Genomic DNA, 26,442 nt, shown 5'->3' with positions numbered 1-26,442 from the left:
CCCTTTTTCATTGTTCTTTTGTATACTTGTAAAACCTCTTTTGGATGGTGATGTTGTGTGGTTTCTTGCTAGCCCTCGAGCAGCTGTTGCTGGATTTATCCTGATGCATTGCAACCCCCTGTTCTGTGGGCCAACTTGTGCCTTGTGTCGCTGTTTGCAGAGAGCATAAGAGGCAAGAATCAGAATTCTGCTGGGGTTACAGACATTTAAGAAATCTCTTTAAGTTTGAGTTGGAGGGGAGAGATGCAGTGGTTTAGAATAGCAGGTCTGCAGTTGAGCTTCCATGTACCTAACAGGAGACCAGATAGAGACCAGACGTAGTAATAGGAAAATTCCACTTACCCAGGAGGCTGTGAATGGTGAATTGGAGGGTTTTGTGGGGAGTAATCTGGAGAGCCGAGCCTGGTTAACTAGGAATGTTTTTGGTCACTTTGCTTTACTTCAGGTTAAGTGTTCATTTCCCTTTAAGATCATACACATAGCTGGGGATTTACTTTTTTGGATGATTTGGAATCACACACTATCTCAGAGTTTTATTCTGATGACACTGGAGTTGTATTAATAGCAATATAATAGCTAGCTAATAATATAATCGCTAGCATTTACTAAGCACTTACCAAGTGCCAAGTGCCAAGTGTTTGATCCTTACAAGAGGTCTGAGAGATGGCTATTTGTTTATATTCCCGTTTTACGGCTGGGGGAATCAGTGCTCAGAGAGTTGAGGTCATTTGCCCAAGCTCACCCCACTTTTAGACGGTCTGCTTTGATATCTTCTCTTAGAGGTCAACCCTTGGCGCTCAATAAATGTTTTGGTGAATGAATGGAATTAAGGAGCTGGGATTTGAACGTGGGTCCGAGCTGCCTCTGGATGTGAGTTGGGAGCTCTGTCTGAATGCATGCAGTTCCCAGGACTCTTCTGTTTGGCTGCTTTGGATCCTCACAGTAGGAGATTTGATTAACCCAGCAGGGGCTCCGTGGTCCAAAGGAAAAGGAGCAGGGCATGTAGTGGAGGCAAGAACCAGGCTCCTGGGATATTTCCTGGGCACCTGGGCAATAAACGTGTAACATGAACTGTCATTCAGGAGAACTTGCGGAATTAGCATTTCCCCGCTCTGATGGTAGCAGTGCATGATTCACTTTGTTGCTCCCATGTCTTCAGAATGCGTTGGGCTGAACTCTGGAAGACCATTTCGGTTGGGGTTCACCTGTATGTGGCTTCTTCCTCTCATGTACGCATTTGGGAAACTTCAGACAGCCAGAGTTGAATCCTCAAGGCAAAGCCCTTTACTAGGGTACATAAAGAGGGATATCTTTAAAATACCCACATGAATAGTTTCTTACTTTCCCAGGTAACGGTGGGTCGTTATCAGGTGGTGTGTTCATCAGGTGCCCAACGCGGGCAGCCTCTGCTGACTTACTGCGTTTCCTTCCAGGAGTCCCACGCTTCTCTTTTGTCCCTTTTTACTCCCTGCCACAGACTGATGAACCCCATCAGCCTTCTACCTCTGAATACACTACTAATTACTCAGCCACATCCTACGAGTATTATGCTAATCCCCATGCTATCTTCACTTTGCAGGTGGATTGGGAGGCAGAGACAGGCAAAGCCATTTGTCCAAGGCCCCAGATCCTAGACTGGAACCCAGGCATTCCAGCTCTTGGGCCTGTGCTTTTAACCACTCTGCTGTACCACCTTGCTCTGCATTAGTGAGCTTTTAAGTTCATTTTTAACCAACCTGTTGCTTCTACGATCTTCCGTCAGCCAACTCCACGATGGGGAGATAACATGGTGACCTCTATCCATAGGGTTAGTTCAGGCTGCCAGGGAGAGCACAGGAGCGGCTTAAATGGGTGGAAAGGTTACTAGCTTCTCCCCTTCACAACCCAACTCTTTCCTGGGACCAAGCCCTCTTGGACCTGAATCTTCCTCCTTTGAGTTCAGCCTTCCTTCCTCATCTTTCCATGGCTGTCAACAAACTGAGACCTGCAATCCCATCTCCCAGATCTCTGGGAGCTCTGGAAGTGGAGAGGGCCACGTTCCGTGGTCAGAGCTGGTTGGGATTACAAATAAACTGAAGCCTGGGAAACTTTCTTGCTATTAATAGTGCAGGCCTTTGGGGGAGGGAATAACCAAACTTGATGCTGTTGGAATTGATTTTGCCTGTCCAGATGACATACTAATGAGCTAAGTGGTTAGCTTCAGATCATTATTGCTCCTTCCCAGGCCAAGTTCTTTTAAAGACTAAACCCACAAAAGCAGAGGATAAGTTGGTATAAGAGAGGCACGGGGGCCCTTTTGAGAGAGGGGAGGCTCGTCAGCTTGGGCCTGTGTGTGAGAAAATGAAGGTGGGGCTCACTTCAAAATTAGCTGTGTTGTCTAATTCCATTTCTTCAACTGGTGCTCCTTTTTTTTTTTTTGGAAACAGGAATTTGATCTGGTGTCTGGATTTTTGATGGGGGTATTTCTGTCTCTTCATTGCCTTTGGGTTATTTCAGAAAGTTTCCCAGCCCATAATGTGTCAGTGTGCTGTCAACCCTTCTTTCTCTCTAGGGAGAAAGTCTTGCCTAAAACAACCCTAAGATCCTTATCTCTTCAAATCACCCACTTTGATTATAACATCCATTGTTCTGCTCTTAGCTTCTTGGCATTTACTGGTCGCTGCATGTACACAAAACAGCCCTCTATGTCCGATGTACCTGGAATATCCCCATGTTTCAGACGAGACTTTGGAAGTGGACAGAACTGTATTTCCTTCCCCAATGAGGTTTATTGTGTTTGAAATATCTCATGGTAGTTTATTATTAAAGGAAACCACAGGCTGGGGTCAGAGGCAGTTTCTCCTGCCTGGAGCCTGCTATCTTGCCTCTTCTTTCTAGATCTTTCTTCTTTCTCCACTGTCTGCCCCACCTCCATTCAACCACCCCCCAAATGGTATGCTCTTCCTAGGGGTGGGCAGCCATTTGATGGGGTGGAGTTGGGGCGGTGCGGCTTTATGGCTACCCGTCCTCACTTGTTGTCCCTCTGGAACGTTAGGAAGGAATTTGGGGTGTGGACTTCCTTGAGTGACTGGGATTAGACCAGTCGAGTCTGCAGTCAGACAAGAAGTGTGTGGGCAAAGGGGAGCTATTGTGTGAGGCTCCTCCGGACAGAAAGCCTGCCTTCATCTTTTACTGTGCCTAATGGACAATTGAGACATTCAGCTTATGTCTGAAAGGAAAGTGGGCCGGAATGGTCTCGCAGACCTCCCAGACGAAGGCTCTCGTAGGAGAAGCAAATAGAGACAAGGATTACCAACAGGGAAAACAACTGGGGCAGAGTCCTGGGAGAGAATGTTTATTTCCTTGCTCTCTAGGAGGGATTTGGAAAGCGCCATAATCCTGGGTTAGGAGTAATTTGTTACAGCAAGATGATACTTGAGTGGCAGGCCGCTTCTGGCTGAGGCAGCGGGACTTGTGTGCAGGGGGGTCGGGGCCTCCAGAAGGTCAGCCTCACTAAATCTTCACCCTGGCTCTGGGGTTTGTTCTTCCCCAAGCAAAATTAACCAGAGGCTCTGCTGACCTTTCGGCTTCCTGGGTGTAGTGTTACGAAGCATCTCCCCATGCTTGTCACAGCTAGAATTGGACAATAAAAATTTGGACAGGGAGACCTTGCTGGAGCCACTGGCCTCTTTGAGAGGTGACAAGGGGAAAAAAAATAAAAAGGAAACAGTGCGGTTCACAGTTTCAGTTCGAGTTTGAGGCCATGAGCCAGGTCTGTCTTGCATTTGGTTCCTTCGTCCACTGACTGAAGCACGTTAATTGACTGCCAAGTGTTTCGTCGTTGTCGTTGTTGTGGAATGGGGGTAAGACATACGGATTAGGCAGGAACACCTAATCAGAAAAATTCGATTCTTGAGAGCTCCTGACCTGGAGAAAGAAGGGAATTTTTTAAAGTTCTTATTTTAATATATGCTGTAATCTGGTGATTTGTGCATTTAAAATAACCCTTCCAAGTCACCGGGGCCCTGCTACTCCCTGACTTTGTACCTCTCAAAGGCCATCTGATGGCTACATCTCTAATAACTTACATGGATGACCTGTAACTTCAGGCTTTTAAAATCCCTTGTGCAGTTAGAGGAAGAAATAGCAAATTTTAACTATCTTGGACCTTGTATAACTCCTTGTCTTTACTTCATTTACACAGCTTATCCTTTGAGGTTGGAAAAATGGTGAGGAAGTCAGTTGGGAGACTTTAGACAGAGAGTGATTTTCATTCCTCCTCCCCCGCCCCCTTTTTATATGTAACATACGTCCTTTTTATTTATTAAGTTTATTGGGGTGACATTGGTTAATAACATTACACGTTTCAGCTGTATAATTCTAATTACAGATGATACATCATCTGTATATCGCATTGTGTGCTCACCACCCAGAGTCTACTCTCCTTCTGTCACCATAAATTCGACCCCCGTTATCCTCTTCATCCTCCTCCAACCCCCTTTCCCTTTGGTAACTATCCTTCTATGGCCTGTGTCTATGAGTTTGTCCGTTTGTTGCTTTCTGTTTTATATCCCACATAAAAGTGAAATCTTGCCCTTTCCCGGATGACTTATTTTACTTAGCATGATACGCTCAAGATTTATCCATGTTGTTGCAAATGGCAGTATTTCATATTTTCTTATGGCTGAGTAACATTCCATTGTATGCCGGCACCACGTCTTCTCTATCCAGTCATCCATCGAAGATATTTAGGTTATTTCCATGTCTTTCCATGCCCGGTTTCTAGACAGAGAAACTGAGGTACAGAGACATGACCTGCCTGAGGCATCGGACAGTGGACTATAGGAGTCAGGCTTCTCAACTGTACAGTTCTGTTCACTCCGTGGCCCCACTCGCTTTGTGTTTAGCTCTATGCCGTGAAACAGCCATCACACACTTCTGTCTTCTCTCCTGTGTCTCTTCATCAGCGTTTTAATCCAGGCTAGACTGTGTTCTTTCCAGCTTTCGTGAAGCCTTGGCATTCCCATGCCATTGAAATGGTCTCTCCGTAAGATACAACCACCACCAAAATCGCTTTTGGAAATTGCTTGTTTCCCAAGAAGCTTTGGAGGGTATACATATTCTTTTTTTTATTATTAAATTTATTGGGGTGACACTTGTTAGTAAATTTACATAGATTGCAGGTGTACATATAAATGTTTTTTTTTTAAAAAATTGGTTCACCTATTTTTCAGTTCATTCTTTATGCATTATGGCATGATGTCTGTATTCGTGACTGTGTGTGTCTCTTTCCCACCCATTTAAAGTATCCAGTTCAGTGGATTGTAGTATATTTATAAGGTTGTGCAAACACCGCACTGTTTCCAGAACATTTCATTACCCCCAAAGAAACTCTGTACCCACTAGCAGTTACTTTCCACCCTCCCCCCGCTTTCCCCCCAGTGCCTCATTGATTCTCTGTCTGTATAGATTTACCTATTCTGGCTATTTCATATAGAAGGAACCATACAATATGTGACCTCTTTTGTCTGTTTTCTTTTAAGTTAGCATAATGTTTTCAAGGTTCATCCCTGTTTTTATTGCCAAATAATAGTATTCCATTGTGTGGGTTTTGCCGCATTTTATGTATGCATTCATCAGCTGCGACTTGGTGCCTCTTATCCCAGTATGATCCATATTCACTGAGCTCCTAGTGATGCCCACACTTGGGCCCTGAGCTGCTCCATGTCTTCCAGCTTATTTTCCTGGTCTGCAGGTGCCTATATCCACCTGAGTGTGCCTGTAGAGAAGCAGGCGGTAATGAAAACATTTCAATTAACTGGGCTGTACTTCGCCTTTTTATAAGAAGCGGTAATAAAAAATGTGGTGACCACAAGGTAGGTCATTTCTGGTCTGTCTCTGAACGTGAGGTTCCTACAGTGGCATGCAAGTAATTCATCATTTGTTAGTCACCCTCTGGGGGCCTGGAGGCTGAAGACGGGGTGAGCAAGATGGGAGGGCCAGGGCTCCTCCTCTCAAGTTCTTCCAGGGGCTTCCAGTCTTGTGACCTGTAGCTCAGAGACACTTGGGGGCTTATAGCAGGGCTGACATTTGCTTGGAATCCACCGCCCTTTGTGGAGTAACTGTCTTGAGGCTGCCTGAAGACTTGGAGTTGGCTAGTCCTGGGCTGCTTTTGGTTGTGACAGAGCGAGATCTGTCTCTGAGGCTGATTCCCCCTCCTTCCCCCTCTCTGTGAGGATGGGGGCTGCACCACTTCTTTTGCCCCATGCGTCTTTTTGCTCTCCCATGGAGGGCCTCCATTACCTACTCCTCTTGGACTTTTTTGGGAGTCTCAAGAAAAAGAGTTTTGGCCTCAAAATCCCAAAGCTCTGGTTCAGAATCCCTAGTAACTGCATGGCTAAGTCACTTCATTTCTCTTTGCCTCACTTTCTTCCCTTTTATAATGGGCTTGGAGATTGTCTACTCTGACCGCCTAAAAAGGATGTCATGATAATTTCGAGGGTTAAAAGAGCCTTTGAGAAAGTAATACAGGATCTGCAAGTATACAACGTGCTCATTACTGGCACTGCCCCAGCACTGACAATTGATGCTAATGACTGATCATCAGAATCACCCGGCAAGTTGAGAAAAATATACAGGACCCCCCCCTCCCCCGGCCTACTTCCAGACAGTTTGATTTAGCAGGTAGTCGTGGGCCAGGAGAAAACTCTCTAAATCAGCGAGGTTTGGGAACTGGGACCACGTCACCATCATGAACGAAATCTTCCTCATGTTAGTCCCTGTACCATTCATTAGCTTATGGTTCTCTTGACTGGGTCTTAGATGACTTTTCTAGGTCTCAGAATATCTAGTCCACACTGGGCACAGAGCGTATGCTTTGTAAACGCTGCAGGAATTCATGTGTTAGAGTCCAAAGGGATTTTTGAGATCATGTTCCCCAATTTCCTACTAGACACTTAGGCTCAGAGTGGGGAAGAGGGTGCCCAGGGAAGGAGTGAAGCGATTGCCCAGGTAGTGGCAGGGCTGGGCCTGGAAAGTAGGACTCTGGACTCGCCTTCCCCTGCTGCTCCTCCCAGGAGCACACAGTCATAATTTTAAGATGACTTTTTGGGGAAGGTGGAAGGAAGGCCTTGGGCCCTAGCCTCAGGGGCCCATCTGGGTGTGAGAGGAAGGGCCTGATGAAACTCTATCCAGCTTGTACTTTCATGAGCTGCGATACTACCCACCTCCCCGGAAGAACCACTGACATGGCAAATGCAAAAAGACCTCAGTGACAGGGGTATTGAATAATTGGCCAGGTAGGGAAAACAGGGAATCTCAAGTGCTGGCTATTGGACTTTTGTTTGTTTGCTTGTTTTGCTTTGTAGTTCTGGTAGAAATAATTTTCTGGTAGACTTGGAGGAACATAATTGAATGGTTTGCCCAGCGACCGGGGGGAAAAGAGAGATGCAAGATGTTGGAGAAGGATGATTTATTCCTTTGGGGACCCTGAGATGTCCCCTTAGCCATGCCCTTGAGGCACTGATCACTGGCTGGGGTCCAGGCAAGGATGCCCAGCAGTTGATAAGAAAGCCAGGAAAGGTAGAGGAAGTTCTAAGGTACATCAGGATGAAGCAGAAACACCTGGTGGTCTGGGGCCCTGTGCACTTGACTGCCAGCTGACCCAGTGACCTCAGGCAAGCTGGGTCTTGTTCTCCTGTCCTTAGATTCCTCCTTGGTCAAATGTTAACTGGTAACTTTCTGACCATTTACTTCATAGGGTTATTGTGAATGTGGTTATGAACTCCAAAATACGTTCTATAAATGTGAAGTGATACTGTTAGGACCGTTTAGATGGTTATGTATAGTAAGAAAAAGGTTAACTGCAAGGGTTTTATTTAAAAATTGTATAATGACTAAGACACAGAGATGGGGTAAAACTATTAAATTGTTGTTTTTACACAGGTGCCTTAATATCCTGCACCCCCTTCCCCCATATTTCTTTTATGTTGAAAAATAGGACAACTTTAAGGGAAACACTTCCAAGTTCCTGCTATGTTTGGTTTCATTAAAGATGAAAAAGTCAATCCTAACATCTTACTGAATTTTTTCTGTGGCTTTCTTCCTTCTCCAAGTTCACAGTGTACCCAGCCTTCTGAGGTCTTTGGTTTTCTTTTCCTTGGTAACGATAGTAAATACTCCAACCAGCAGAAATCATACATTCCTGAATTTTCTTTCTCTATGCAGTCATGCTTTATAGGCAAATAAAGCCTCTTTAAGTAGAGCCTCTATCTTAGGCTCTCTGTGGAATTTTCAAAAGGAGCAATTCCTGGATTATGTTTTAACCTAGGACAAAGCGGCCTAATCTCCTATACCTTCTGCATCTGCAGGAAGATTGGTCACACATTTTGTAGTGGTGGCCCGAAGGGTCCTGCAGGATTCTGAAGACTTCTGAAATAATTTCACATAGTTTTACTGTTAGGTACGTGTGATCAGTGCCAACTTTTGGGAACCTGTTGGTATCTGTATGATTCGGAGAGTAGGACAGAGTATTAAATTAATCACAACGTCTTCTATTTTAACCATTGGGATAAATTGGGATTCCCTGACCCCTAGGGCAACACTACTTATTTATAGAAGATGGGCTGAATTTTCCATCTTCCATTTCTGAGAAATGAAGTCTGTTCAGAAAGAGCTGGCCAGGCTGATTCTTTTACAGGCCCGTGTGTGTCGCTGTGTATTAGAGATGGGCCCCACAGTATGAACCCCTCCTGAAGAGTTGTGTAGGCGCTGTTGGCATTGATACTTGTGGTTTCTATTGTCTTGCTAAGACATTTTTTCCCCCTCTTCTTATGAGTGGCTCCGGTGACCTTTTGTGAAATCCAGTGATGTGAACCTCGTAGTCATTACACCCCTTCCCAGTCATACATTTGTCATAGTGTTGGCGAGGGCCACCATGAGGCTGCCCAAGGAGGGTGGGGGCAAGTCACCTTGCAGGGGAGGAAAGATGGACGACTTTGGACATGATCGGTATCGCTCTCAGTTTTGGATGTTTAGGCAGTGTAGCGACTTTCCATTTTATAAGAAACAACATGCACAACTTTCTGGCACTGTGAGTTAGGAAATCTTAGCAGTTGAAATCTATCATGAGGATGGTTTCCAATTAATTTGAATTCTTGTAAGATGAATTTTTCCAGGGAAAAGCACCCCTACTGAGAAAATAGCTTGGATCGAGAAAGCTGTTTTTTGTTGTTGCTTTTGTGCTTTGGTAAAGGATGTCTATCTACCAGGCAGGGGAGGGGAGCAAAACCTTCACAAGTTATAAAATCAGCCCTTTTCTGGGTGGTAGGTTTTCGGGAGGAGCTCGTTTTCTGGAAGAGACCGGTTCCATCTCCACTCGAGAGTAAGTCTGTTCAGCCACCTCGTTCCTGTCCTGAACTCTGCATTCTGCCTGAGCCTGTGCCTAATACCATCTGTGGGTGGCAGACAGCGTTGGCACAGCGTGGGTTGTATTCCAGTTTTGTGATGTGTGAAACTTGTACATGTTGGAAAGCACTTGAGAGAGGAGATGCTGAACCTAGAAAGTAGATTCCGAGGCACACAGGATACATCACCCATGACACGAGAAATTTCTGGTACTCCTTTGTGGTGATTTGATGACACGTGACACGTTGCCAAGCGTCTCCTGGGAAGTGAGTGAGGACTTTGAAACACGTGAGCCTTTTCCAGTCAGAATTGCTCAGAGATTTTCAAACTTCCATTTTGGAACGGAAGGATCATCATTTCAGTGAGGCTGTGGTCGAGTGGTTATATACCTCATGACCGGGAGTCACGGCCAGAGAGCTCAGATTCTTTTCCAAACTTTGCCCCCAAAACTGGAGTCTGCTAGTGATGATTCGATCCAAAATGTTGTTTTGGGGCCACCGAACATGCTGTCCTATGTATGTGACAGTGTTTGGCTGTCTGGAGTTTAAGTCCTGATGAAGGTGTGAACCTTTCTGACCTTCTTCAGGCCTTTACACATTTATTCCCTAAGCCAAAAATGGCAAACTACGGCCCACGGGCCAAAGCTGGCTGGCCGCCTGTTTTTGTATGGACTGTGAGCAAAGAATGATTTTTATTATTTTTAAATTGTTGGAAAAAAAATCCAGAGAAGAGTAATTCCTGACACAGGAAAATCATCTGAAATCCAAATTTTAGTGTCTGTAAGTAGTTTTATTGGAACACAGCCATGACATAATACAAGCACACACACATGTATTGGCTGAGTTGTGTGGTTAGGCCAGGCATGGTAATGGGTCGCAAAGCCAAAGATAATTTATTATCTGGCCCTTCACAGAAAACGTTGGCCAACCCTACCCTGAATAAATAAAGGGATGGACTCTACTTGCCCATCCACTGTGGAATGGAGGGAATGAAAGGAAGTGGTGCCGGGAAGCCGCTTTGGTGTTTTATCAAGGATGTGGTGTTTCCTGGCAATCTTCGTCATTCTCATCGTCGTTGTCCTGTTTGTTTAGAAACTAAGTTTATACCAAGACCTCCGCAGCCCTCAGGTGGCAGCTTCTCTGAGCAGCCTTTTCCATGCCATTCTTGCTACCCAGGCTGGGTTTACAAGGATGAGGGTACCTTCGTGGGAGCTGGTTCTGTCAGGCCCACTTGCACATAGATCCTGGAGGGTTCCTGGGAGAACCCTCTCCACTTGCCTTTTCTTTTTTTTATTGGGGGATTGGAGGAGGAGAAATTTGAGATGTGTACTTTTTTCTTTTTGCTGACAATTTAACAGGCTTTTAAATTGCCTTGATTCCTTTCAGGCCAATGGTATTGTATATATTTTGAGACTTTGTCCACAGGTTGAAGACTTAACTTAAGTTCCCTGAGACATGTCATAAAATATGATTTTGGGGGGAAAACCTAATGGGCCGTGAGCAGAACATTATTATTAAACAAAGGATGAAACACTTAAGAGGAGATGGACTTTTTAAAAAAAAAAAAAACAGAACAAAACAAAACAAAATGAAAGTTGAGCAGACTCCATTTCAACAGTTTTCAATGCAGGAATTCCCACAGCCCCATTTGATTGCAGTTTGTTGAAAAGTTTAATGTTTTTGTAGGCAATTCATAATTTCCATGTTGAGCAGCCTAAAAGGAAGAGAGCTGGAGCCCAGTGTTGTTTTTATAGTGGGATGGTGGGAACTTTTTTTTTTTTCTTCCCCAAAAAGGATATAAAACCGAAGTTGAACTATTGGGAAAATGTGGCGTGGCTTTCCAACGAGTTCGTAAATCCGAGATGCTTCTTTCTTCAGGTCTTCCTTTAGGACCCAACAGAATAGAATTTCCTGCTGCTTAAATTCTCCAGGAAGGAAAAGATTTTCCTCTAGGCTATAATAGTACCTAATTTCCTTTTTCTTCCCTTTATTTATTTATTTTCTCTATTAATAAGGACCAATTGTAGAAGATGAAGAGACCTGGGAAATCCATCACTTTTGGAGGAGGTTAATAACTTCCTTTTAAAAATCCTGACATAATACTTACTTCCCCAAAAGGAACCTTGTCAGCCTGAATACCAGTTAAGATCCAAGGGAGGGGCATTTATTTGGGGGGACCCAGCCATTCGATGGGTGGGATCAAGTTGCTTTGGGACGGAGAGGGTGGGGCTGTCACTGTAGAGTCCGAGCAAGCCATTGGGATTGGGACTGCCTTCCTCTACCATCTGGATTTGGTTAGCTCTCTCTGGGCAGTGGGGCCGAGTCTCATTTCCTCCAACCAGTAATGTTATATAGGCAGTGATCCTGGGCTGCCCTAACATAATTGAAAATTATGTGTATTGTAGGCTTGGAGCGCTGAAATGTAGGCTCATAAAAATATGTGGTGCAGGTAGCCCGCGGAGATTGGATATGGCACACAATGAAGCTTTTATGTAAAGTAAGAATTATAAGCTTCCACATTAATATTGCATTATGGGTATGATAATTCTTGGGTGGGGTCCTCCGGGCAGGTCTGTCATCTTAAAGAAAGCCTACATTTCCTAAGTCTATGGAGCTCGTACTTGCACGCAATCAAATCAGTTTTGCAGATGGTCAAAGATGAGAACTTGTCCATTAATTTAACACACCCACTGAGGGTAGCATGAGCTGTACGTGTGTGGTAGTGTAGACTCTGCTTGGCATGTTTCTTCACAGGTTTTTCTGCGATGGAGAGGTGACTTTTGGCGGCTGTTCATTTTGGTTGGCCTCAAGGAAATGACTCTATTGAGTGGTTTTGACCAGTGAGGCCCATATATTTATGTGGCAAGTGAGAATGGGAAGAAGTCCGGGTAAGACAGGGCAGAAGTAGATTCCCATAGCTCTCTGGCTTGGGTTACGGAGCTGAGGGCGACCATGGAAATATTGACTTCAGGGGTTTTTGATTTGGGTTGATACTGCTCCTGAGCCAGGTGTTTGGAAATGGTTTGATTATAAAGGTGACTGGGGGAGCATCTGCTGATAGTTCCTGTCTCAGGGCCCAGAATCCTAGAAATCCTTCAGTGCCTGGTGCAGCCCCGCATCTATTCTTAACCACAGACAGGACAAGCCCTTCAGATTACAGAGGGAAAACTGAAGGTCCGTAGAAGCAAAGGGATTCGATGCAAGGTCTTGTGGCAAGTTACCAGAGCCGGGAACCAGGTTTCCTCACGATGGGGTGCTTCTAGGTAAAAGCTCTGAAGAGGTAGAAGTCGCGCCAGCTTTGTATAGATCTGGGTTGGGAAAATGACTGTGAACTTTGGCAGGTAGCTCGTGGGTTAAGATCTTCCAGCTTTACGTGTAACTGGGTTTGGTTTTCATTCGCCAGACAGCTCTATCTTTGAGGAACCCATGGAAAAGCCTGTGGATGGCTTTGGCCCTTCTCTGTCACATGAGATTTGAGCAAACCCTTCCTTTTTTCTGGACTGCCCTTTGCTGTCCTTTTTATTTCTGTTGAAATCTTTCTGTCTTAAGACTCTGTGCAGCTTTCCCCAGTCACTTTTCTCAGAAATCCCGCCTTCTCTCTTGGCATTCCCTGGGCACGACTCCATGAGTCTCTGCCACAGCTTCACCCCATTCTCTCTTGACATATCTGTGTAGGACTTGGCTTCCTCACGTGTGCATTAAGCTCCCTGAGGGCAGACATTTTTGTCTCCCCATAATGCTTCGTGAGAAGGCTGTGCACAAAACAAGCTTTAATCAGTGCTCACCAAGTAAAATTTTTTGTAGAGTTAATATTAAAACCAGCCTCTGGGTCTCTGAAAAGAGCAACATGGTTCCTTATGTACTCTCTAAGCATTAATTGATGTTTTAATCAATTGGCCTTCAGAGGTACAAAGGCCATTATTGATGTTCTTATTAAAATCTTAGCATTGTGTCTGAGTTTTGTTTGGTTGTCTGAAGTTTTCCTGAGTGAAATTGTGTAATGTCACCAACAAAAGTCAGATACAAGGAAGTTGATTCTACATGTACTAAATCCTCTGCGACCAGACAAGCCACCTTACCTCTGTTTCCCTTATCTGTATGATGGGGAGTTGGGTCAACTGAAAGCTGCCTTACCACTTTTGACAGAAGTAGCTCCCTCTCCTGGTGCCATGTTTTTATTTTCTGCCCTCAGAGAAGGTCAGGGTTTACATAATGGGCTTATTATATCTTTGTTTTCCTCTCCATGGTAAACCTGTCCATATTTAAGAATTTTCCTGGCCTTTTGAGATGAATGTATAAATTTCATCGTGCCCTATTTGTGCATCTCTTACCAAGAAATGGTTTTGTTTTATAAGCTTTTGGGTTGGATGAAGAACTCCACCCTCACCTTACCTTGAGTAACTTCTAGTAGAGGACAGTTGCACAGGTCTACCTAGCTTTCTTTAAAGTGAAGGATGATGGCCTTTTAGAAATGAAGGTACCCGAAAGAGCAGATTCAGCATCTCCTAGGACATGGCTTGAGACGTTGGCTTTCTTCCTTCAGAAAAGCTCTGTGTTCCTTCTTCTGTCTCCCCCATCCCCAGTGTTCCCCTCTAAACGAGCTCATATTAATGCAGTCATTTTGTCTGAAACCATCTGTAGTTGCAAATACTGTTGATGTTGTGTATATGTACCTGTTGAACAAGAACTCTACGGAAGAACCTGTTGGTGTTGCATGATTTTTCTGTGTCGCTGTTATTTGCATGCTTTTAAGTTTTCGACTTTCTGATGCATGTATCATGTTCCCCTAGAGTTGTTTTGCATTTCTTTGCTAAATTCGTTTTCCATGTTCGTTCTGTTTGCTCCCTCCAGTACCTGCAGATGAAATGGCCACTGCTTGATGTCCAGGCAGGGACCCTCCAGAGCAGACAAGCCCTCAAAGATGCCCGCTCTCCATCACCGGCACACATTGTGGTAAGTGACCTTGCAAAGGCAGTTGCTTCTTTTATTGGGGCAGAGATGAAGAAAACGTTCTTTTGTTGACAACAGGGTTTTTTTTCCTTATTTTTTAAAATCAGTTTTTCTTTCTTTAAAAATATTTTGTTTGGTATATTCTTGGATATGATTTATATCTAGAAGGTACTTGTTTTCTCCTATTGGACCTTACTGATTATTATCTACCTGGAAAATTTCCCACCACTCTTTCCTCCTAGTATTGGGTTAGAATCTAGCTTCGTGGGCTTCAGTTAATAGGGCACAACCTCCATGGTGTGGGGAAGACTGGACAAGGTATCAAAGCAATTTTTAAAAATACAAAACCCAAAGTTTTTCCTGAAAAAGTCATTTAGGGGAGGTGAGTTGCAGCGAAGGGAATTAGAAAACTCAAAAGGGTAGCCCTGGGTTTGAGACTTTGCAACCTTCTTTTCTTTTCCCCAATTTATCTTAATTGTTGGAAAGGAACATTAGACACTCACCTCAGAAAAATTTCTTCTGTGCTGACTGATTGATCCAAGAAATGAACTTAGATAGGCTTAAATTAAATTTAATCTGTACATCCATGATTTTGAAAATGTGGGGGTTTAGAATAGGAACAATTTGTTTGTAGTACTAAGAGACTACAATATAACGTGTGTGTCTACATATATTTTTAATGCACTTTCTAAGGATTTTGTAGACTCTGAAAGTGGAATTTATAAATTAACCTCTTGAGAAGATAGCTCAGCCTTATTATAATATTCTCTTCTATACATTTATATCATGAGCTGGACTTTTGAAATAATTAATGAAATAATTTTTATAACGAATCCATGACAGGTAGAATTATGCAAAAGCATGAAAGAATTCATGTATTTTTAATTTAAGTATCACAAAATGTTATCCATTAATATATTTTGCCTCTGTGTTACTTGTAATTTTTAGAATGGCAAAATAATTTTTTTCAGTAGAAAAATAACAAGATGCATTGTGTCAAAATTCAGGCTAACTGCCTCCTTATTTTGTAGCTTGCTATAATTGAGTATATATTATTTAATGAATTATGCCTCTATTGTAGGAATATTAAATATCTCTAAGTGTGTATATGTATCACAAAATAATTTATTTCCTCAAAGCCACATCTTGAGCCATTGTTTGTGAAAATGCCTTACAAATTTTTGTTATAAGTGAGGCATGTGGAAAGAAGGTTGACATTTTCCAGAAGCTTTCTCCTCCCTCCCACCCCACAATAAAATGGATGCTCATAATTACACATGCTCTTGTAGTGCCAAGATTTCAGGGCTGGAAGTGACCTTAGATCAGCTAGGCTCAACCTGCTCTCAGAAAAGGAAACAGGCCCAGACATGCCTTAACTGAATTGCCCAATGTCACACGCTGTGTTAGTGGCCAGAGCAAGGGCTGGACCCAGTTCTCTTTCCAAGGCTCCCTTTCCACGGCCTTGTGGAGTGTTCTCTCCTAAGGGAGAGAAAAGTGACTTTCTGTGGCTGGTTCTGTTTTGCTTACTATAAATAAGGTCATCATCAGGGACAGTGTCATAGGTGTAGAGAAGTTGCTGGCTTGGGGGTTCTGATGCAGCTTTCTCCTAGAAAAGTGAATGCCATGTAAAAAAAGTATGTTAACAGTACCCCAAGATTTTCTTAAAAGTGTGATAGTTACAGAGTCCTCAAGGGTAAAACGAGGAAGCTTGTCTATTTCAGTTTTGCGGCCTCCCTGAATTTCCCAATGTGGGTCTAGGCTTTGAAATTTATTTCTCTGCTGTTGTTAATGCTTGGCAGGACTCACTCACATTTTTATATGTACAGAGAAAAGATGTTACCTTTAAGATCTCTTGGAGGCTTTTCCCCTTTAAGTGTGGAGAGAAGATGCAATTCTTCGAAGTGGCCCTGAGTGGACACAGCCCCTCTTGGGTTTGTCATGGAGGTTCCTTGGGCCCTTAGTGGTTAGCATACGCCTGTACAAGAGTGAGGATTTGTCCACTGGGAGAGAGGTAGATGGTTGCCCTCCTTCTCTCTAACGCCCCGCCTCCCAAATCCCATAACAGTTGCCACTACTTAGGCTTTAAGCACTTTATTTTCATTTGTAGAATTAACAGTCTAAGCCGTTGGTAAAACACTTTTTTCCAAGCCAGTGTGGATTTTGGAGAGGGATGTAGTAAGGGGACTTAAGGTTGTTCCTTTCCCTCTGCTATTTATTAGAAGGCATGTTTACCATAGCAACCACTCCAGAGCACACACCATCCTTTAGATGGAGACCCTTGTCCAAAGGAACCACAGCTGGTAACTGGAATATGATCTGTTCTTTCTGCTCTGTTCCTGGGGATCTGGGGAAGGGCCATTGCATGGAGGTTGTGGTTTGGTGTGGAGGGTGGGCTCTGAGAGCTGGAGAGAGGAGAAAAGCCATAACTTGGACAAAAGGAAACCAAATTTGTGAAATACTTAATGCTTGTGGCAGCTGACTTGTGTCTTTGGTTATATGAGTCACCCTGTAATTGCATTTCTGCCGTCTTTAGCTGACACTAAGGGCTGAGGGAGGAGGATGTTGGGTGCTGCGTGTGGAGGGGATTGTTCGTAGAGGGAGATGGGAAATCGAAGTGGAAGAAAGGCTGGAGAGGTTGAGCACATACAGTTTTGGGAATTGAGGAGTCATACACTTCGTGATTATAAATTTATGATTACCATTTCACTGGACACAGGACAGTCTGTCGACCAAAACTGGTATGGCAGGTACAGTGTGTCTGTATTTACGAGGGGGGCATTCACTGTGCATGATAATCATAGCTCATGTACCATCTGGCTCGACAGTGGCCAGAAGCATCTGGTTCATGTTCAGATTCACTGATGAATGGCTAACTTTTCTCTAGACACCGGGCTCTTCCTCACATTTTATTTTTCATTCTTTTAAAGAAAACATTGTCACATCACAGTGTTTCGTCAGATATGTTTCGAAATCATTGTCTAAGGATTGCTTCCTAATTTCTATGAAATTTGGATTTATTGTGATTTCTGGGCCAAGCGGTTTCATAGTTATTTTTAATGTTTTCTTTTGAAAATAGAGAAGTATTCAGCGTTAGTAATCATTAGAGACTGTAACTATCACAGGTTGCTAAGAAAATAACTTTTCCCCAGTCCCGATTTGGGGCCGAATTTTCACATGGGAATTGAAAGCATTTTGTCTGGATATTTTAATCTGATTGGATTTTTTCATGTGGCATGTGGGTTACCACATTGTATAAAAAATTTGATGTGTAGAATAAATGTTCTTAACAAGTGGATTTCAATTGATCAAATAATATTTAAATTAAGAAGCCCCACAGATTTTAGTTCCTGTAACTGATACAGCATTTCATTTATGATAATTTACCAGCTCTTGACCTGTGTTTTAAAGAAAGTGGAAACTATTCCCCCATGATGATGTCTTGATTTCGTTGTGGTTGTTGTTGAGAGGTGCCCAAAAAATAGGAATTAACACAACAAATCCGTCACTCCCTCCTTCTTCTCCACCTTCCCTTTCCTTCTTATTTCCTCCGCACACCCCCAGAAATCCATCTACTTCCTAAAATCTCAGAGACACGAGCCACAATTTCCAGATTCTTCCCCCACCAGCCTCCCCACTCCCGTTTTCTAATTCATATTAGAAAGCTCATATTTCTTTCTCTGTGGTGTTTTAAAATTTGCATTTTTAATTCTTTGTTCTTTTTTTTCTCTTCCAAAATGAGTTCCAAGCAGCTGGTTGTACTAAGTGGTGGTGCTTAAGTCCTGGCTGGGCCGCCTCCTGCGGCTGGTAAGCAGTAGTGGGGTTCGGAGCTGCCCCCTGGGCACCACCCCCGGTGTCTTTGCTGTACAAAGACTTTCATTTAACTTCCTTTATACTCAGCAAAAAACGATTCTGTATCAAAAATGGTGGTATTTTGGTATAGTATGTATGTTACAAAACGGCAAAAGGCTTCACAAGTTCCTACCATTTTATCTTGGGGGTTTCCTTTTGAAGTGGATGTGGAATTTTACCTTGCGGTACATTTCTAGTGGTTCTTGGTCTTGTGTGTTTTGTGGTGTAATGAGCATTGAGGTGTGGAATAGGAAAGCTGTCTGAATCCCGAGGAGCAAAGCCCTATAGACTGTGTGGTGTGCTTTTTGTTTCGTTGTTGTCATTACTTCAATGCTGAAAGAGAGCAGAAACTCATGTGAAATACAGTGTGATGGGGAGAACTTCGGATGGGTCTCTGCTGTCTGCATTGAGCATTTTCAAAGTAAGCTCAGAGGGCATGGCGAGTGAACCTTTTACTTTTTGTTTCTGAAGAGTTGAGGGGTGCTTGGGGCAGGGAACCTACTCATAGTTAATAACAAAAACCTACTTTGAGAGCACCCTCTTGCTTATTAAATACATGCGGATGTTTTGATGGGTTACTTGGGTTGCATTCTGCCCTGTTCTGCCAGGGGCTTATTGACAGTTGGTATGTGCTGGGAGCTCTGTTGCTAGTTGAGACCCAGAAAAACCATTGCAGCCCCTACCTATGTGGGAGGCATTATGCCAGGTGCCATGAAGAGTGCCGGGCCTGTGAGGCTATGACCAGGGAGATGGGATTTCGACTGAGAAATTGGTGAGGATTACAGGCCAGGACAGCCTCCTGGGAACCTGGCGTTTAACAGGAGATTTGAAGGCTTGATTGGAATTGACCAGGTGAAGGTATGGGGGAAGGGGTGGGAAGTGCCAGAACATTCCAGGTAGAAGGAAAAACATGTGCAGAGGTCCAAAGGGGGAGGGGGGACCTTGACTGTGAGAGAAGCAGCAGGTCTGGAGGGCGCAGGGAGAGTGGCCTGGGGAGGATGTGGTGAGGATTTGGTGTTTAACCCTGACCATTGTGGGAAATCATTGAGGGGTTTTGGCTTATGTTAAGCTGCTGGCAGTGGGGATGGTGAAAGTGGACAGATTTGGAGGGGACGAAAACAGAACTTGCTGGTAGATTAGATGTTGGTATTGAGGGAGAAGGGGGGAGTCAAAGGCAGGTTGATGGAGAATGTGATGCACTGAACGGGAACATTGGAGGGGAGCAGGTTTTGGGTGGAAGAGTTGTCTTTATTTTGTTTTTTATTTTATTCATTTCAGCTTTATTGATATATACAGGACATGTAACATTGTGTAAGTTTAAGGTATACAATGTATTGATTTTATGCACTCAAATATTGTAAAATGATTACCGCTAGTATTAAGGCCCCATCAGGAGACATAGTTACCATTTCTTTTTTGTGGTGAGAACATTTAAAATCTACTTTTTTTAACAACTTTCAAGTATATTATACAGTATCGTTAACTATAATTACTATGCTGTACATCAGATCCCTAGAACTTACTCATTTTATAACTGGAAGTTTGTACCCTTTAACCTACATCTCCCCATTTCCCTACCTCCCAGCCCGTGGTAACCACCATTCCAGTCTCTGTTTCTACGAGCTCACCTTTTTTAGATTCCACATATATGTAATATCACACAGTGTTTGTCTTTCTCTGTCTCACTTATTTCACTTAGTAGAGTGCCTTCAAGATCCATCCGTGTCGCAAATGGCAGGATTTCCTTCTTTCTCTGAATAGAATATTCAGAGACTATTGGCTGAATAATAATATTCTATTGTACGTAGATACACACCACATCTTCTTTATCCATTCCATTGATGGACACTTAGGTTGTTTCCATCTTGGCTGTTGTGAATAATACTGCAGTGAACATGGGAGTACAGATATCTCTGTGAGATCCTGTTTTCATTTCCTTTGGATATATACCCAGAGTGAAATTGCTGGATTATGTGGTAGTTCTATTTTTAATTTTTTGAGGAGCCTCCATACTGTTTTCCATAGTGGCTGCACCAATTTAAATTCTTAACATATGCACAGGGTTCCTTTTTCTCCACATTCTTGCTAACACTTGTTATCTCTTGTCTTTTGGTGATAGCTGTTCTAACAGGTGTGAGATATTAATTCATTGCAGTTTTGATTTGCATTTCCCTGATGATTAGTGATGTTGAGCACCTTTTAATGTCCCCATGGATACATTTCATGTACCTTCTTTGAAAAAATGTCTGTTCAGTTTAAAAGCTCTCATTTTAGAGAGATTAAGATACTGGGTGTGATGAGCCCCAAAGCAATATGGTGATAAGAAATGGCAACAACCGAAACTTTTAATTGGTTCCTTAAGAGTAATGTTGATTATCTATTAAATTTCCATTTATTTAGAATGAATGTCTTTAGGGAAGTGTAGAGAATCCTTCCTTTCTTTCCCCAAAATGTAGATAAGTAGTTTTAAGAGGTCTTTCTCTTGGTCTTGTGCTCACTCTTGCTTCAATCACTGACTCACATTCATTGATTCTGCAAATAGCGTGAGTGCCAAAAAAAAAAATGTATATACATGACTTGTATTCATCTTTTGTTATCGGTATATATTATTATAATTTTAATACAGTTTTTTCCTTTCTCAAAATGTGTGTACATTTTTTTTTTTTTTGGCACCCTTTGTATTTAGCGATTTTTTTACCAGGTGGGAAAAAATAGTCTAGATGTTGAGAGAAAGTGGGGTCAGTGATGAATGATAATCACCCTAATAGCAAATAAGCCTGTAACACTTCCTATGTGCCAGGCATTTTTCTAGGTGTTTTACACATGATTTTTGTCCTCGCTTTACAGAGCAAGAACTCTGTACCTGTACCCGGAGGTTAAGTATTTGCCCAACTGTGGGAGTCAGGGTGTGACAGAAGCTGGCCCCCCGAGTGTGCCAGCTTCTTGGCCCCAACCACGGCTGAGAGGAAGACATGGAAATGGGCACAGTGTGGTGGTGAGGGTTGCCTGGGGGGGAGTCATATAGGTGGCCAGGATGGGCCTGGCTCAGGGAGCCCTGTTGCCTTCCCTGGAGAGTGAGACATGAGGTTGGCTAGGGATTGGGTTTGTGGGTGTGGCCACTGCAGGGAACTCCCTGACACCCTGTGGGGAGGGGGCCTCTCTGGAATGGGGCAGGTGAGCTTTGGGGGAAGTGACCACGTGAACCTGTGCTGCTAATAGCTTTTCCCTGTGCACTGGATCCACAACATAGACACTTTCCCCTTGTTTTTGTTTTTTTGTGATTTTTTTTTTTTCTTCTTCACTTAGCGATGACTCAGCCAGACTTTCTAGACTACTTGGCATGTATTTCCAGCCGTGGCTGAGTTAGAGCTTTCCCATTTCACAGACAGAACCATGGTAAGGGTATATATTTTGTCTGAGGATATAAAGCAAGCCAGTGAGCACTGTAAAAATGTTATTTTTGTATGAGAGTTATGAGTATCTAATCCTGGGAACTAGGTTCTCTATTTTTTTTTTTTTTTCTGAGGAAGTAGTGATTAGGATCAGGAGTGCTTTGAAGGGAGAGAGTGGAGTATAAGCCCCCATACGTGCAGCGGGCCATAGTCTATGGTTAAAAGCCCACGTTTCCTTCTCTCCAGAAAATACTCTGTGGTGAGGAATTCTGAAGTTCTTGAGGTTTGGGTTCATGGTATGGCAGCTGACCACCAGGGTGATGTAAAATATTTCTACTAAGAAGGATTGTGTAAGCTCGGTTTTATCCCCTTCAGATTAGAATCAGAAAATTTCACAACCTTGAAATCACATGTCATGTCTCCCACTGCTGTTCCTTGTTTAATCATTCACTGGTCAGAAGTCCTCTATGGTCCATACTATGTTGTTCTTGAATATAGAGATGGAGCATTTACCAAATCCTGATGTTTGCCATTTCCTTTTGGTACAATATGGGCTCTTAAGAAATCTCTTCCTTTATATTGGCACTGAAATCCCTCTCTCTGAAACACTCACTCCTTGATTTGTGTTTTGTTGTCAAATTCTCTCTTCAAAATTATCCCTAGTTGTAATTCACATCTTCAGTGACTGATCTGAAACTGTTTGAGGATGAGAGCTGCTAATTTTCAATAAAAAATCCTACCTCTAATGTAAGTGAAATTAATTTTTAAATGTTATTTTCCTCATTCATAATATTTCTGTTTATTGTAGACAGTTTGGAAACTAGCTCATAATTTTACCACTCAGATTACATTATGAATAATTTGGTATATTTCCTTCTAGACTTTTTCTTCTAGTGTGTTAATATTTATATTTGTTTTTAACATATTGGAGCTCACAGTAGTGCTCTATTTCCGGCCTTATATTTATTTAAAATGAAAATTGATGTAGTGAGTAAGCACTTCCTCCCTGTATCATTAAAATTCTAAAGGATTTTTGACCACATAATAGCCTAATATGATTATACCTCAATTTGCTTAATTAATGCCATATTGTTGGACCTTTAGAGTATCTCCATTTGTTTTTATTTTAAATAATCCTGTGATGAACATCTTTTTGTGTAAATCTTTGTCTGCCTGCTCCCCTCCTCCCCTTATTAGCTTCTTAGAATAGATTCCTAGGAAGAAAAATAAAATAGGACAAAATTATAAAGAAAATTTCTTTATACATAGCTACAAATTATTTTCCTGAAAGGTCTCCATTTTTATAACTAGCAACCAGTAGGCAGCTCTGGGCTAGCATTTCCTGACATTTGTCTCACTGAGTGTTAGTAGGTTCCTGGAAAAACAGAGTCCCTCCTAAAATAGGTTTAGGGAAGCACTGGGTCATGCAGTCACTCAGTTTCTTTAGGGCAGGGGCTTGATTCCTCTGGGCACTTTGGTCCTTTACAAGGAAGAATTCCTAAAGCTTGCTTGCCTGCAGCACTCTCCCCAGTCTCTTCAGGGTCAAGGTGGGAGCACACTTCGGAAAATTGTTTTACTTTCAGCACCTGCTCTGTTTACCAAGCGTGGGAGCTTGTTTTAAATTAACATGGATCTACTTAGAGCTCAACTCATGGTTAGGCTTATGTTTATTTTTCCAGTAAATAAAACAAAAGTGTTCACTTGGCACCCATCCTGTCCTGTTGTTTCTTGTTTTGCTGATTAACTCTCTGTATGGGGCTTGTCGCTCCAGCCAGACTGTAAGTTTCTTGAAGCCAAGGGGCCCCACGGTTTACTTCTTTGCATGTGGCTTTCTTCTCGCCTACTGTGGTACTTTGTAAATTAAGCAGAAAACCAGTTTCTGGTGAGGGTCTGGAGTTGATTAGTCTGGAATGAGTGTGACTTCATCGTTACCTTATAGTGCTCAGAATCTTCCTGGTGAGTCCAAGAGCTTGCCCACGTGTCTCCTTTCTACGTGATGTGGTAGCATGCTTTGGAGAAACATAATTTTGGGTTATGACATTGTGCGAGGTTTGCCAGTAACGTGATAATCCACCCTTATACATTCCAGCTCACAGAGAAGCGTGTCTAACCACCACAGTAGCGTTTATGTGGAACGTGGTTAACACAAAAGCTCCAGAAGGTCAGGCTTGTAAGGCTTCTATCGCTTTGCAGTCTTCGTTTAAACCATCTGTTTAGGACTCCTGGGATGGGGTGACTGAACCTTTTCAGAGGATAGCCAATTGGGAGATCCAGCACTTGATTATTTATGATAAGAAATGGGTATATTTCAATAACAGTGCTATAGGGTATATGAAGTGATTTCCTGGTTGGCTGGTTAATACCTTACAGGTTAGATGTTCACCCCTTTTCATAAATTAACATGGAGGGAGAAAACACCTGGGATTCGGAATTTTCCCTTGGAGTATACTGTGAGAATTAAGGAGGGAGAGAACGTAGAGGGGTCTGGCTAGGAAAGTTCACTGTTAACGTCCATTTTGCGCATAAGGATGTGAAAATGCAGTGAGTTAACTGAGTTGTCCAGGATTCCACTGGGAGGAATGGCATATTCAAACAATTATTCAAGTCCTTGCTTCAGGCCCGTTTTCCCCTGAGTGTGCCACATTCAACTTCCATTTGGATAGCAAATAGACATGGGAAAGTTAGCATAGCATGTCCAGATTCAAGTTGTTTAATTCTATCCCCTCCCCATCACCACGCTGTTGGTCCCAGTGTTCAACATCGCAGGAAAGGTTAACAATTGACTGGTGGCACTGACTCCAAACCTTGGGGTTCATCTTCGATTCCTCTTTTTCTCTCATGCCCTCCATTGAATTATCGGCCTATCACGTGGGCTCATAACCCATTCGTATATCGTATCAGCTCTGCCTTCCAAGTATTTGAATTCTAGTCACTTTTTACCACGTCCGTCTTTACCACTGGAGTCGAGTCTACCATCAGCTCACATTTGGATGTTGCCCGAGTGTCTACACTGATCTCCCCGCCTCTCACTCTAGTAACTTCCCATTTTCCGTCCTTGGTCCCTACAGTTTATTTCTACGTGTGAGATGGCTTTTTAAATCTTTAGATCATATCACGTCCCTCTACTGAAAATCTGGAGGATAGATTTTGTCTTTTGAAAGAGACCCAGAGCAGCTATCATCAGCCACTTGGTCCTATCACCTGATTGAAAAGGTGGGACTTTGAGATTCAAGGGCTCAGAACAAAGAGCATACAGGTCAGTTGGGCCCAGACAGTGGCCACACAGTTTTGTGTTGGCTGGAGGAGAGAGGGCCAGGGGGTGACAGGAGAGCACGTAGGTAGAGTGATGCCCTGTTCATCAACCCTTTGCTGGTGAGGCAGGATATGGCAGATGTCTTGGTCATACCCCCAGTGGGACCCAGATGCCCCCTGACTGTATCGAATCTGAGCCCTGCCCTTCCCCAAAAGAGTGCAGTCTGTCCAGCTGTAGCTTGCCCGCAATGAGAAGCTTGTGAAGAACTCTGAACAGTGTGATGCAATCTGTTTTCTAGCCAGAGCCTGCATAGCGGGTGGATCTGGGCGGTGGTTAAGTGCATCACCCAGGCTGTTTAATAGGCTTGAGTGAGATGGGCTCACCATGTGGCCAAGTGTAGTGGGGCAAAGGCCTCTTGTTCTTCCCGCTCCAAGGGCACAAGCTGTCTGTTGCTCTCACGAGGACGTCGTCTATATTGCTCAGGTACTGGGGTAAAGAAACTAGCAAGTGTTTAAAAAGGCTGAAGAAGGAAGGCTTCCTGCCCACACCACAAGGCTTAGGGACTGGACCATCCTGTGATCCTCAGAGACCACGTCGGGTGCAGGGGCCCTATTATTGAGACCCATCTTTGGACCTACACCTATGATTTTCCTCCCCTTTTAATTCTCCTAAATTTGGGCCTGACTCAGGGACACGTGTAAGATTCTAAGGGAAGTGGTTTCTCCCCCCAGCCCTTTCAGACACAAGAAAAAAGCCAACCTGGATGGGTGGAGACAGAACCTAAAATCTAATAAAAGTGTCTCCGTAACGGAAGGGGAGTGGGGCTGGGCAGAAGGGCTCCTGGGTAAACCTTTGGGATGATTCAGTTGGAACTCGGGAAAAAATAGTTTTTTGGAAGGAGGTAGCAAGCCCCCTTCAGCCAAAGCCCATAAATGAAGGAATGTCTGAAACCCAAAATTTCAATGACCCAGGCAAGACGATACTGTCAAAAATTGAGTTAGTAAGTTTGGTAGAAACCATTTCCATGTTCAGTATATAGCCAAGCACCTGTCCTCCATTGTTCCTCGAGCCCCTTCCCATCCCACTTTCACAAAACTCTTGATTGGTATCTTTATTATGCTTTCTTTTTAAATTATCAAGTTGTTTTCAGGTATTGAGAATAACACCTATGTGCCAACCTTCCAGTACAGGAAACCAAATGTTAAAGATGGAGAAGGATTCTGAAGATGATGTTGTATCTCTAACCATTTTTTTTCTGCTACCAGCATCCTCCCCCACTCCCTAAATATGGGGAACTACCTTTGCCCTATTCTCCGAGTCCTGGGAGATGTATGATTGGGCAAGGGGCAGGCATGTGATTTAAGCAAAGATACTTACGAGTCTTCACTAGGCAGAGAGGGTCTAAATCTATGGCTCTTTGTAACTGCCCTCGTACACACATCAGCTTGCATGTGTGCAGATTAAGATGTCTGTGGGAGGACTGTTCAAATGATACCATTTAATTCCATTTAGCCAGCTCCAACCCTGGACTGTCCAGTTAGGAAGCCAACTAGCCTGAGGTGGTTTACTGTCACTTAAACCAAAGGAGTTCTAACTACTAGGTTGGTGCAAAAGT

General features: G+C 43.3%; 1 protein-coding gene across 47 annotated transcripts in view; it reads left to right on the top strand.

Moving 5' to 3' along the window:
* TCF7L2 (transcription factor 7 like 2) overlaps positions 1 to 26,442 on the top strand; it is a 192,640-nt gene that overhangs the window by 60,186 nt on the left and 106,012 nt on the right. For all 47 annotated transcript variants that reach the window (XM_081073679.1, XM_081073651.1, XM_081073676.1 and 44 more), the window contains one exon: positions 14,235 to 14,336. In XM_081073679.1, coding sequence (XP_080929805.1) covers positions 14,235 to 14,336 — 102 coding nt within the window. The remainder of the gene's footprint in view (positions 1 to 14,234; positions 14,337 to 26,442) is intronic.

The sequence above is a fragment of the Rhinolophus hipposideros genome, assembly GCF_964194185.1.
Source record: "Rhinolophus hipposideros genome assembly, chromosome: 15".
In the NCBI taxonomy this organism is placed as follows: domain Eukaryota; kingdom Metazoa; phylum Chordata; class Mammalia; order Chiroptera; family Rhinolophidae; genus Rhinolophus; species Rhinolophus hipposideros.
Note: the sequence above shows the minus strand (reverse complement) of the source record. Positions and strands in the feature narration are given on the sequence as shown.